The sequence below is a fragment of the Salmo salar genome, chromosome 04, assembly GCF_965601325.2.
Source record: "Salmo salar chromosome 04, fSalSal1, whole genome shotgun sequence".
NCBI classification, from domain to species: domain Eukaryota; kingdom Metazoa; phylum Chordata; class Actinopteri; order Salmoniformes; family Salmonidae; genus Salmo; species Salmo salar.
The window spans coordinates 31,814,347-31,828,003 of NC_138294.1; the positions used below are offsets into that span (position 1 = coordinate 31,814,347).

Here is a 13,657-nt window from a genome sequence, read left to right on the forward strand (position 1 = left end):
ATTATTCAGTGTAATGACTTTGACAAGGATCAACTAATTAATGCAGGTTTTCCACTAACATATGTCATTTAGCAGACACTTTTATCCAAAGGAACTTACAGCCATGGATGCATACATTTTAAGTATGGGTGGTCCCAGGAGTTAAACCAGCTATCCTGGAATTGCAAGCACCATGCACTACCAACTAAGCTACAGTGGACCACAGAGAATCTCTCTCTCTCTCTCTCTCCCACACACACACACACACACACACACACACACACACACACACACACACACACACACACACACACACACACACACACACACACACACACACACACACACACACACACACACACACACACAATAAAGTACATGATAAAGTGGATTGCTGTGTGTTTACAGGTACCGTACCTCAATTCCAAGTCCATCCATGCTTCTCTGGAGTCAATCCTGGGAGATATTAAGGACAAACCATCCTCCCACGGAACGGCTGTCTATAAAGTGAGAATTGCTCGTCCTCATTGCTAACTTTTACAATGTTGCATTTAGGGCCTTGAGTTTTTCCTATAAGTGCGAATCAATTACTTGTCCATATTGGCAACACTTTACTTATACAATGTTTCATTTAGGACCTTGAGTTTTTGTAATAACTTACTTGACTGGAGGGGGAGAGAGAGGTAGAGAGAGGTGCGAGGGGGAATATAACTTGGGCCCAGAGCTTTTCCGGGCTAGGCGTTATTTATATTCCATCCCCACCATGCCTCAGAAGTGGAATAACTACACTACCGGTCAAAGGTTTTAGAACACTTACTCATTCAAGGGTTTTTATTTATTTTTACTATTTTTCCATTGTAGAATAATAATGAAGACATCAAAACTATGAAATAACACATATGGAATCATGTAGTAACCAAAAAAGTGTTAAACAAATCTAAATATATTTTATATTTGAGAGTCTTCAGATAGCCTCCCTTTGCCTTGATGACAGCTTTGCACACTCTTGGCATTCTTGCAACCAGCTTCATGAGGTAGTCACCTGGAATGCATTTCAATTACAGGTGTGCCTTCTTAAAAGTTCATTTGTGGAATTTCTTTCCTTCTTAATGCGTTTGAGCCAATCAGTTGTGTTGTGACAAGGTAGGGGTGGTATACAGAAGATAGCCCTATTTGGTAAAAGACCAAGTCCATATTATGGCAAGAACAGCTCAAAAAAGCAAAGAGAAACGACAGTCCATCATTACTTTAAGACATGAAGATCAGTCAATACGTAAAATGTGAAGAACTTTGAAAGTTTCTTCGAGTGCAGTCACAAAAACCATCAAGCACTATGATGTAACTGGCACAGGAAAGGAAGACCCAGTTACCTCTGCTGCAGAGGATAAGATGAAACTGGCACATGAAAGGAAGACCCAGAGTTACCTCTGCTGCAGAGGATAAGTTCATTAGAGTTACCAGCATCAGAAATTGCAGCCCAAATAAATGCTTCACAGAGTTCAAGTAACAGACACATCTCATCAACTGTTCAGATGAGACTGTGTGAATCAGGCCTTCATGGTCGCATTACTGCAAAGAAACCACTTGGTTTGGAGTCCAAATTGGAGATTTTTGGTTCCAACCGCCATGTCTTTGTGAGATGCGTTGTGGGTGAATGGAGGATCTCTGAATGTGTATTTCCCACCATAAAGCATGGTGGAGGAAGTGTTATGGTGTGGGGGTGTTTTGCTCGTGACACTGTCTGTGATTTATTTAGAATTCAAGGCACACTTAACCAGCATGGCCAACACAGCATTCTGCAGCGATACGCCATCTCATCTGGTTTGGGCTTAGTGGGACTACCATTTGTTTTTCAACAGGACAATGACCCAACACACCTCCAGGCTGTGTAAGGGCTTTTTTACCAAGAAGGAGAGTGATGGAGTGCTGCATCAGATGACCTGGCCTCCACAATCACCCAACCTCTACCAATCTTTAGGTTTGGGATGAGTCGGGCTGCATAGTGAAGGAAAAGCAGCCAACAAGTGCTCAGCATATGTGTGAACTCCTTCAAGACTGTTGGAAAAGCATTCCAGGTGAAGCTGGTTGAGAGAATGCCAAGAGTGTGCAAAGCTGTCATCGAGGCAAAGGGTGGCTACTTTGAAGAACTACAAATATAAAATATATTTTGCTTTTTTAACACTTGTTTGGTTACTACATGATCCATATGTGTTATTTCATAGTTTTGATGTCTTCACTATTATTCTACACTGTAGAAAATAGTAAAAATAAAGAAAAACAGTTGAGTGGGTAAGTGTTCTAAAATGTTTGACCAGTAGTGTATACTTTGAGACTTTCTACGCAGGTGTCCAATCTCTGACACCTGGTCCTGTGAAATGACATCTAATGAAATGATCATGCCGATTAGAAGCCAGGCTGTGCCATTATGTATTTTTCATCATCATCAACATGGGGATTTGGGTTATTTTTAGTCTGCCATTTTGGCTCTGTCGTTCCCCCTGGTGCTTTCAGGAGAACATCTGTTCAGTGCGACTGCTGAATGTGAAGAGTGTATGTCTGAACAGAGAGCTGCTCACTGAACTGAAGCAGGTGAGGACCTCCTCGTGTTTGTGTTTGTGTTTGTGTCTGTTATCGAGTGTTAGTAGAGAGTGAAGTGCTTAATGTGTATGTTATGAATTCTGTAAGTTTATAATTTTGTCATATCTGTTTTTTATGGACTCCTCTCTCACTCTCTCGCTCTCTCGCTCTCACACACACATGTGCGTGCATGTGTGCAGTGTAGAGATTTGAGCCACCCAAACATCTGCAGCTTCATTGGTGCTTGTCTGGAACCTCCACAGCTCTTTCTGCTGACTGAGTACTGCCCTAAAGGGAGCCTGCAGGTAACGCACACACACACACACACACACAGACACAGACACACACACACCACTGCTTTAAACGCACATAACCCTCTCTTCACTGCTTCTTCGATACATCACAAGAGCATAAAGTCCAATTGCACCTCCCAAACTCCAGGACATTTTGAAGAATGGTTCCATTAAGCTTCACTGGAGCTTCAAGTTCTCCCTGATGCTGGACATTGTCAAGGTACATTTTCTCAAAACTCTCGAATTACATAATGTCTATGGCTGTCTCTATGGGCGTGATACAAGGCAGACATAACTGAAGTGGATGTTGATATCAGTGTAATTCCAGTCTGTGGGGGAGTTGGTCCTATCAAACTGAAAAGTGTGTGTGCACGTGTCTGCTTCAGGGGATGGACTACCTGCACCGCAGCCCCCTGCGCTCCTATGGTCACCTGTCGTCATCTAACTGCGTGGTGGATAGTCGCTTCGTCCTAAAGGTGACCGACCATGGCCTCAGTCTCCTCAGAAGACCCGCCGGCCAGGACGAGGAGGGCTGGTCTAAAGAACACTGGACATGTGAGTGTAGGGTCGCAACATTCCGGGTAACTTTCCCAAAATTCTCAGGTTTCCCAGAAATCCCAGTTTCTCTGAATCAGGAGGGAATAAGCACCGAATCCAGAATCTTCCTACCAGGATTTCTGGAAAACCTTGGAATTTTGTAAAGTTACAATAAAGCGAAAGGGGCGAGAAAGAAGAAAGAAGAAAGGAGAAGAGGGAGAAAGAGAGACAGAGAGAAAGAGATTACAGATGCACAGTTGTAAACAGTATAACTAACAACATGAGCTTCTCATACATTTAAGCCCCTCTCTCTTCCCAGCCTTGCTGTGGAGGGCCCCGGAACTGCTGAGGGACAGCATGCCCTCCTCTGGCACCCAGAAGGGGGATGTCTACAGTTTTGGCATTATTGTTCAGGAGGTGGTGTACCGCAGGGGCCCTTTCCATATCCCCAACAACAACCTCGAGGCAAGAGGTACGTAGAGAGAGACCCCCATACCTCGCTGCTCTGGGGTGTGTTCTCCTCACTGTCTTATTCAACAGTCTCTCTTCCTCCCCCCCCAGACATAGTGGAGGGGGTCAAGGCCGGGGTGTGTGTGGGGGGCGGAGGTAGCCCCCTCAGGCCCCACACGGACAAGGCAGAGTGTCCAGAGGGTGTGGAGGCTCTGCTGGGGGCGTGCTGGAGTGAGAGGCCCAGTGACCGACCAGACTTCTCCTCCCTCAGAGTGACCGTAAAGAGACTCTGCCCCAGCGGGTGAGACACCACAGTGCACAATCACATATACACTGAGTGTACAGAACATTACGAACATCTTCCTAATGTTGAGTTGCACCCCCCCTTTGCCCTCAGAAAAGCCTCAATTTGTCAGGGCATGGACTCTACAAAGTGTCGAAAGCGTTCCACAGGGATGCAGGCCAATGTTGACTCCAATGCTTCAAATCAAATCAAATCAAATGTTATTTGTCACATGCGCCGAATGCAACAGGTGTAGACCTTACAGTGAAATGCTTACTTACAAGCCCTTGACCAACGATGCAGTTTTAAGAAAAAAAGTCTGGGTAGCCATTTCATTAGCTGTTCAGGAGTCTTATGGCTTGGGGGTAGAATCTGTTTTGAAGCCTCTTGGACCTATACTTGGCGCTCCGCTACCGCTTGCCGTGCAGGTAAGTAAGAGAACAGTCTATGACTAGGGTGGCTGTAGTCTTTGACGATTTTTAAGGCCTTCCTCTGACACCGCCTGGTATAGAGGTCCTGGGTGGCAGGAAGCTTGGCTCCGGTCATGTACTGGGACGTACGCACTACCCTCTGTAGTGCCTTGCGGTTGGAGGCCGAGCAATTGCCATACCAGGCAGTGATGCAACCCGTCAGGATGCTCTCGATGGTGTAGCTGTAAAATCTTTTGAGGATCTGAGGACCCATGCCAATATTTTCAGTCTCCTGAGGGGAATAGGTTTTGTCATGCCCTCTTGTCTTGGTGTGGTTGGACCATGTTAGTCCCACAGTTGTGTCAAGTTGGCTGGATGTCCATTGGGTGGTGGGCCATTCTTGATACACACAGGAAACTGTTGAGCGTGAAAAACCCAGCAGTGTTGCAGTTCTTGACACACTCAAACCGGTGTGCCTGGCACCTACTGTACAACCGTACACCGTTCAAAGGCACTTAAAGCTGCAATATGTAACTTTTTGGGCGACCTGACCAAATTCACATAGAAATATTAGTTATAGATCTGTCATTCTCATTTAAAGCAAGTCTAAGAAGCGGTATATCTATTCTATGTGCGCTATGTCTATGCTTCCCGTTCTTAAGTTTCGTTTTTGCGTCTTTTACTTTCAGTTTTATATATCAGCTTTAAACAGCTGAAAATACAATCATTTTGATTATAGGAAAGATGCAGTATTTCACAGCGGTTTAGAAACAAAATGTATGAGACCGACAAGTGGTTTCCTTTAACTTAAGCGATAATATTGCGGACAAGATTTTGTACCAGTGAGTGTATTGTTTGATGTAGAATCTTAATGATTCTCTACACTATATATACTTGCTTGTTTTGTCACTTAAATTGAAATAAGGCGAACTACTTGAATTTTAGCAACCAGGAAATGGCAGAGCGATTTCTGCATAGTGCATCTTTAAATCTTTTGTCTTGCCGATTCACCCTCTTAATAGCACACATACGCAATCCATGTCTCACTTGTCTTCAAGGCTTAAAAATCCTTCTTTAACCTGTCTCCTCCCTTTCATCTGCACTGCTTGATGTGAATTTAACAAGTGGATTCACCTGGTGAGTCTATGTCATGGAATGAGCAGGTGTTCCTAATGTTTTGTACACTCAGTGTATATCAAAGATGTCAGAACAAGAACACAGTGATACAGTGTTGTAACAAGATGTCTGAAGATCTTGTCGGTTCAACCCCACCACTCCGACCGTAAGATAGGATGTATTTTTTTTTTATTGTTGCAGTTCCAGTTCAGTTTGACAACCCTACTTGTGTGTTAAGTACCCTGTGCTCCCTCTAAATGTTGTAGTGTTAAGGGCAATAAAGGCCCTGTTGGGACTAAAGATCTCTGAGAGGGCCGTTGGACACGTTACACACAGACTGGGTTCAAATAAAATTTGTTTTCATTCAGACACTTTATCCGTGCATGCCTGGCACAATAGAAGAAATACAATTGTCCCAAAATGTTCAACCTTGCCCAACTGGCACTGCAGGCAGGCTGAAGCGAACGCTCAACGTATTTGAATAGCAAACAAATACTACTTGAACCCAGGTGCTGTACTCGGAAAGAACAACAGAGAGTTGCAGAGTGGCGGAGGCTCCATTATACAGGTTAGGGATAAAACAGGGCAGACTCCTGGGAAAGTGAGAGAAAGAAAGAGAGAGAGAAAGAGAGAGAGAGAGGGACATGCAGTGCAGCACACACACACACACACACACACAGTCTCTAGGGACAGGCACTGTCAGCATGCATCACGACATTAATCCTGCTCAGAGATAGAGGGAGGGAGAGAAAAAGAAAGGAGGAGAAAGAAGGTGGCATGGGGAGCAACAGATAAGGAGAGGAGAGGTACAGAGGAAATACACACGCATATCCATGTGACAGCCAACCAAACATCCTTTGAGCATCCAACTAATACCCTTTCCCGTAGTGTGTGCGCCTTCATCTGTGCATGTGTGCATGTGCCATTGTCTGTGTTTGTTGTGTGTGTGTGTGTGTGTCTGAGTGCATTCTGCATGTGTGTATGTTTTTGTGTCTGCATGCATGTACAGTGCATTAAGAAAGTATTCAGACCCATTTTTTCCCCCTACATTGTGTTACTTTACAGCCTTATTCTAAAATGGATAAAATAAATAAAAATCTCATCAATCTACAAACAATACCCCATAATGACAAAGCGAACACAGGTTTTATATTTTTTTGCAAATGTATTAAACATAAAAAAACTGAAATACCTTATTTCCACAAGTATTAACACCCTTTGATATGAGATTAGAAATTGAACTCAGGTGCATCCTGTTTCCATTGATCATCTTTGAGATATTTCTACAACTTGATTGGAGTCCACCTGTGGTAAATTCAATTGATTGGACATGATTTGGGATTTGTCCATAAAGCTCCGAGACAGGATTGTGTCGAGGCACAGATCTGGGGAAGGGTACCAAAAACATTATGCAGCATTGAAGGTCCCCAAGAACACAGTGGCCTCCATCATTCTTAAATGAAAGAAGTTTTAACCACCAAGACTCTTGCTAGAGCTGGCCACCCGGCCAAACTGAGCAATCGGGGGAAACAAGACTCTATGGTCTGTTGAAACCAAGATTGAACTATTTGGCCTGAATGCCAAGCGTCATGTCTGGAGGAAACCTGGCACCATCCCTTCAGATAAGCATGGTGGTGGCAGAATCATGCTGTGGGGATAGTTTTCAGAGGCAGGGACTGGGAGACTAGTCAGGACCGAGGGAAAGATTAACGGAGCAAAGTACAGAGAGGTCCTTGATGAAAACCTGCTCCAGAGCACTCAGGACCTCAGACTGGGGCGAAAGTTCACCTTCCACAGGACAATGACCCTATGTACACAGCCAAGACAATGCAGGAGTGGCTTCGGGATGAGTCTCTGAATGTCCTTGAGTGGCCTAGCCAGAACCCGGACTTGAAACCGATCGAACATCTCTGGAGAGACCTGAAAATAGCTGTTCAGCGATGTTCCCCATCCAACCTGACAGAGCTTGAGAGGATCTGCAGAGAAGAATGGGAGAAACACCCCAAATACAGGTGTGCCAAGCTTGTAGCGTCATACCCAAGAAGACTCTAGGCTGTAATCGCTGCCAAAGGTGCTTCAACAAAGTGCTGAGTAAAGGGTCTGAATACTTATGTTAATGTACTATTTCACTTTTTTATTCTTTATAAGTTAGCTAAAATTTCTACAAACCTGTTTTTGCTTTGTCATTATGGGGTATTGTGTGTAGATTGATTAGGGGGGGAAAAAATAACAAGGCTGTAATGTAACAAAATGTGGAAAAAGTCAAGGGGTCTGAATACTTTCCGAATGCACTGTATACGTTTGTGCTGCACATGTGTGTGCTATTTGCTCATGTATGTGTGTGTCACCCACCAGCGTGGGCGAGAACATTCTAGATGACCTGCTGTCCCGCATGGAGCAGTATGCAACCAACCTGGAGGAGGTGGTCAGCGAGCGCACCGCCCAGCTCCTGGAGGAGAAGAGGAGGGCCGAGGGCCTGCTCACTCAGATGTTGCCACGGTAACACACTCCCACACACACACACACACACACACTTGTCTCCTTTCGGTTTCGATGCAGATGAGGAACGAAGGTTTGTTGATTGTAAACGAGCAACCTTTTAAAAAAATATATTCTGTCTATATTTCTCTCTTTGTGTCTGTCTTTCTTTTATACTGTGTTCATGTCTGCCTCTCATTTGGCTAGCAGCCTGTCTTGTGGACACCTGGGGGGGGGGTGGATGACAACATGACCTTGTGTATATGAAACACCAGAGTATCATCGTCCACTTTTAGAAGCAGTGCAAAGTTCATGCGATCCCTCCATGTTTGTGTGTGTGTGTGTGTGTGTGTGTGTGTGTGTGTGTGTGTGTGTGTGTGTATGTGTGTGAGTGCTTCTGTCTGTCTGTGTGTGTCTGTTTAGATTTGGTTTCTGTATTTATAGATCGGTGGCCGTCCAGCTGATTGCTGGGAAGACGGTGCGGGCGGAAACCTACGACTCTGTCACCATCTATTTCAGTGACATCGAAGGATTCACCGCCATGTCGGCCAGTCTCACGCCAATGCAGGTAGTCAGATGACCTTGAACTTCCTGTCTCCGCACACTGAAAGGGTGTCACAATTGTTGTCTTCGTCTTCTGACGATAATGCGAAATCGTCATCAGAAAATGTGGACCAAAACGCAGCAGGTACGTGAATGCTCATCTTGATTTTTAATTATCTTCAACACGAACGTACAAAATAACAAAACACGAACGATCAACAAAAACAGTCTGGTAAGGCACAAGGCGAAACACAGAACAATCACCCACAAATCACACATACAAACACACCCTAATATATGGGACTCTCAATCAAAGGCAGATAGACAACACCTGCCTTCAACTGAGAGTCCCAACCCCAATCAACCAAACATAGAAACACACAACCTAGACTAACCATAGAATTAACTAAACATAAACCAAAACCCGGAAATACTAAATCAAACACCCTTTACACAAACACACCACCCCGAACCACATAAAACAAATACCCCCTGCCACGCCCTGACCAAACTACAAAACAATTAACCTTATATACTGGCCAGGACGTGACAGTACCCCCCCCTTAAAGGTGCTACCCCAGAAGCACCTTAACAAAAAATAACCCCAAGCAACACCAACAAAAAGTCCCCTTTTCTAAAGGGAGGGAAGGGAGGGTGGCTGCCGTCAACGACGGCACTGTGCTACACCCCCCCTCCCCAACCCACCTATTTCTGGAGGTGGCTCTGGTTCCGGCCGTTCCAGGCTGTCGGGCCACTCTGGCATCGCCGAGGGGCAGTCGGGCCAGTCTGGCATCGCCGGGGGGCAGTCTGGGCAGTCTGGCAATTCGGGAGAGTCTGGGCAGTCTGGCAATTCGGGAGAGTCTGGGCAGTCTGGCAATTCGGGACAGTCTGGGCAGTCTGGCAATTCGGGACAGTCTGGGCAGTCTGGCAATTCGGGACAGTCTGGGCAGTCTGGCAATTCGGGACAGTCTGGGCAGTCTGGCAATTCGGGACAGTCTGGGCAGTCTGGCCACTCGGGCCACTCCGGCAGTTCAGGGCAGTCTGGCCACTCCGGCAGTTCAGGGCAGTCTGGCCACTCCGGCAGTTCAGGGCAGTCTGGCCACTCCGGCAGTTCAGGGCAGTCTGGCCACTCCGGCAGTTCAGGGCAGTCTGGCCACTCCGGCAGTTCAGGGCAGTCTGGCCACTCCGGCAGTTCAGGGCAGTCTGGCCACTCCGGCAGTTCAGGGCAGTCTGGCCACTCCGGCAGTTCAGGGCAGTCTGGCCACTCCGGCAGTTCAGGGCAGTCTGGCCACTCCGGCAGTTCAGCGCAGTCTGGCCACTCCGGCAGTTCAGCGCAGTCTGACCACTCCGGCAGTTCAGCGCAGTCTGACCACTCCGGCAGTTCAGCGCAGTCTGACCTCTCTGGCGACTGTTGACTGGCGGGCAGCTCTGACGACTGTTGACTGGCGGGCAGCTCTGACGATGACTGTTGACTGGCGGGCAGCTCTGACGATGACTGTTGACTGGCGGGCAGCTCTGACGATGACTGTTGACTGGCGGGCAGCTCTGACGATGACTGTTGACTGGCGGGCAGCTCTGACGATGACTGTTGACTGGCGGGCAGATCTGATGATGACTGTTGACTGGCGGGCAGCTCTGATGATGACTGTTGACTGGCGGGCAGCTCTGATGATGACTGTTGACTGGCGGGCAGCTCTGATGAAGACTGTTGACTGGCGAGGCTGGGTTGACGCACTTGTAGCCTGGTGCGTGGTGCTGGTACTGGGCTTACCAGATTATGTACACGCACCTCCAGGCTAGTGCGGGGAGCGGGAACAGGACGAGTCGGACTGGGTTGACGCACTTCCGGGTCCGCACGAGAGACAGGAGCTGGAAACCCAGGGCTATGGAGGCGCACAGCCGGTCTAGATCTTACCTCCTGCACAACCCGCCTTGGCTGGATGGAACTAGTAGCCCTGTACGAGCGGGGTGCTCGTACAGGGCAGACTGGGCTGTGCAGGGGCCTGATGGTAGCCGTGCGTAGAGCGGGAGTTGGGTAGCCTGGTCCTCGGAGGCGTACCGGCGACCAGATGCGCTGCGCAGGCATCCTCCTACCAGGCTGGATGCCCGCTCTAGCACGGCACCTGCGAGGGGCTGGAATAACGCGCACCGGACTGTGCGTGCGTATGGGTGAGATAGTGCGCTCCTCAGCGAAACATAGCGCTCTCCACCCCATACGCTCCTCCATATAACCACGAGTAGCTGGCTTCCGGCTCTTCTTACGCCTAGCCAAACTACCCGTGTGCCCCCCCAAAAAATTTTCTTGGGGGTGCCTCTCGTGCTTCTCCTTCAGCGCGTACTTGGCCTCGTACCACCGCCTCTCTGCCTTGGCTGCCTCAATTTCCCACTGCGGGCGTCGATAATCCCCAGCCTGATGCCAGGGTCCGGCCCCGTCCAGAACTTCCTCCCAAGTCCACTTCTCCCGCCAGTCCAACTCGAACTCCGTCTGCTCCTTCCTCTGCTGCTTGGTCCTTTGGTGGTGGGTGATTCTGTCACAGTTGTTGTCGGTGAATCAAAACGCAGCAGGTACGTGAATGCTCATCTTGATTTTTAATTATCTTCAACACGAACGTACAAAATAACAAAACACGAACGATCAACAAAAACAGTCTGGTAAGGCACAAGGCGAAACACAGAACAATCACCCACAAATCACACATACAAACACACCCTAATATATGGGACTCTCAATCAAAGGCAGATAGACAACACCTGCCTTCAACTGAGAGTCCCAACCCCAATCAACCAAACATAGAAACACACAACCTAGACTAACCATAGAATTAACTAAACATAAACCAAAACCCGGAAATACTAAATCAAACACCCTTTACACAAACACACCACCCCGAACCACATAAAACAAATACCCCCTGCCACGCCCTGACCAAACTACAAAACAATTAACCTTATATACTGGCCAGGACGTGACAAAGGGGAACTAGATTTCGAGGGTGCATGTGTCTAAAATGGGGTTATAGGGCTCTGGTCAATGTACTGCACTATATAGGGCAGTGGTATTCAAACTATTCAAACAGCAGAGACCTGGGGACCCAGATCTCATGACACAACCTTAAAATCGATAAATTTCGATTTTTACATCAACAAATAACCTTCAATTCAATGCATTCTCAAACATTTTTGTATATTGCCCCATACAATAATATGTACTCTTGTTTTTTTTCCCCCTAAATTATATATTTTTTATTTGGCGACCGCACTGCAGTTCCCCCGCGACCCCATGAGGGGACCCCGACTTTGAATACCCCTGATATAGGGAATAAGGTGCCATTTGGGAAACAGACTTTCATGTGGTAAACAGGTTGTCACAACACCTAGCTATTTTGATTGAATTAATATGGAAAGATGAGAAGAGCTACAATGCCTTCAGAAAGTATTCACACCCCTTGACTTTTTCCACATTTTGTTGTGTTACAACCTGAATTTAAAATGGATTAAATTGAGATTTTGTGTCACTAATCTACACACAGTACCGCATCGTTACTAAGTAGAATTATGTTTTTAGAAATGTTTACAAATTAATTACAAATTAAAAGCTGAAATGTCTGAAATGTCAGTACGTGTTCAACCCAAAGTCCAAGTACTCAAAAGTGGAGCTGCAGTTTTTGTGGTAGGCGTGTGTCTTTCACATTGGAGAGAGGTCTGGGAGGGAGCACTTGTACTTGTACATCAAAACACATCATAAGACATTCATAACACATTAAAAACACATTCATAAGGCGTTCATAGCACATCGTAAGACATTCACAACATTAAAATACATTCGTAACACATCAAAGACATTGCAGAAACACTGTTCCCTTTTATATGAACAGCAGCTGAAAAAGGATACATCCTTCCTCACATGAAGCTAGTTTTCCTGTAGCTTTTTCTGCATGAAAGACTAGTACCCTTTTCACACTATTGACCGCCCCGAATGGTACTGTGCTGGCTGGGACATTTTCTTTTCACAATGTCCTTTACCACACAGTTCCGAATCCGGCATCTATGCTTAGCTCTTCTCAGTAGTGTCTGCATAGATACACATACTGTCTGCATCTCTAACATCTCATCTGTTGCCATACTTTTGACCAGAACCCTATGGACACTCCTCAAAAGTAGTACACTAAACAATACTGTAGCATACTATGGTAAAAGGGATACAGACAGACAGTGTATTGATATCTCCCCTGGGGGCTGGTGCTATTACTGGGTCAGTCACTTGTAACCTAAGGTGTCAGACTCAAACACAGAGTGGAACTGACGCATAGACGCCTGATATTTCTGGATGTAACACACACAGCTGCGTCTCAGCGGAAAATGTTTGTCACCTCCATGTATGTTTATGTGTGTGTGTGCAGTAGCGGTGCTTAGGTCAAATCTATGGGGAAGCCAAGCCAGTAAAAAAGCCATATTACTACCTATGTTGTGATATCTGCGCCGTTTGCTCTATAACCCATTAGTTCATATGCCACCGTGATATACAATAAGGCCGTGACAATAAAAAGAGAACCGTCACACAGTGGAGGAATAAATTCAACTACAGATACGTCACAAAACTGGAGAGCAACATCTGTCCGGGGAAGTCCACAAAGCAAATATTGCATGTAACGAACAGTTATATGACCTGTAACATGGTCAAGCAAGTTCATGTTTTCGACAGTTTACTAAACAACTACTGATTTACAGTGCCTTAGGAAAGTATTCAGACCCCTTGACTTTTTCCACATTTTGTTACGTTACAGCCGTATTCTAAAATGGATAAAAAAATATATATATGTCAGCAATCTACACACAAAACCCATTTATAAAAAATGTAAAACAGAAATACCTTATTTACACAAGTATTAAGACCCTTTGCTATGCGACTCGAAATTGAGCTCAGGTGCATCCTGTTTCCATTGATCATCCTTGAGATGTTCCTACAAGTTGATTGGAGTCCACCAGTGGTA

The 13,657-nt window shown here is 46.1% G+C and overlaps 1 protein-coding gene across 2 annotated transcripts in view; it reads left to right on the forward strand.

The window, feature by feature from the left end:
- Nucleotides 1–13,657, forward strand: part of si:dkey-37g12.1 (atrial natriuretic peptide receptor 1) — a 30,709-nt gene that overhangs the window by 9,279 nt on the left and 7,773 nt on the right. For both annotated transcript variants that reach the window (XM_014195604.3, XM_045716768.2), the window contains exons 14-22: nucleotides 388–486; nucleotides 2,491–2,568; nucleotides 2,757–2,861; nucleotides 2,998–3,069; nucleotides 3,236–3,404; nucleotides 3,706–3,858; nucleotides 3,948–4,137; nucleotides 8,001–8,144; nucleotides 8,568–8,691. In XM_014195604.3, the coding sequence (XP_014051079.1) occupies nucleotides 388–486; nucleotides 2,491–2,568; nucleotides 2,757–2,861; nucleotides 2,998–3,069; nucleotides 3,236–3,404; nucleotides 3,706–3,858; nucleotides 3,948–4,137; nucleotides 8,001–8,144; nucleotides 8,568–8,691 (1,134 nt within the window). The remainder of the gene's footprint in view (nucleotides 1–387; nucleotides 487–2,490; nucleotides 2,569–2,756; nucleotides 2,862–2,997; nucleotides 3,070–3,235; nucleotides 3,405–3,705; nucleotides 3,859–3,947; nucleotides 4,138–8,000; nucleotides 8,145–8,567; nucleotides 8,692–13,657) is intronic.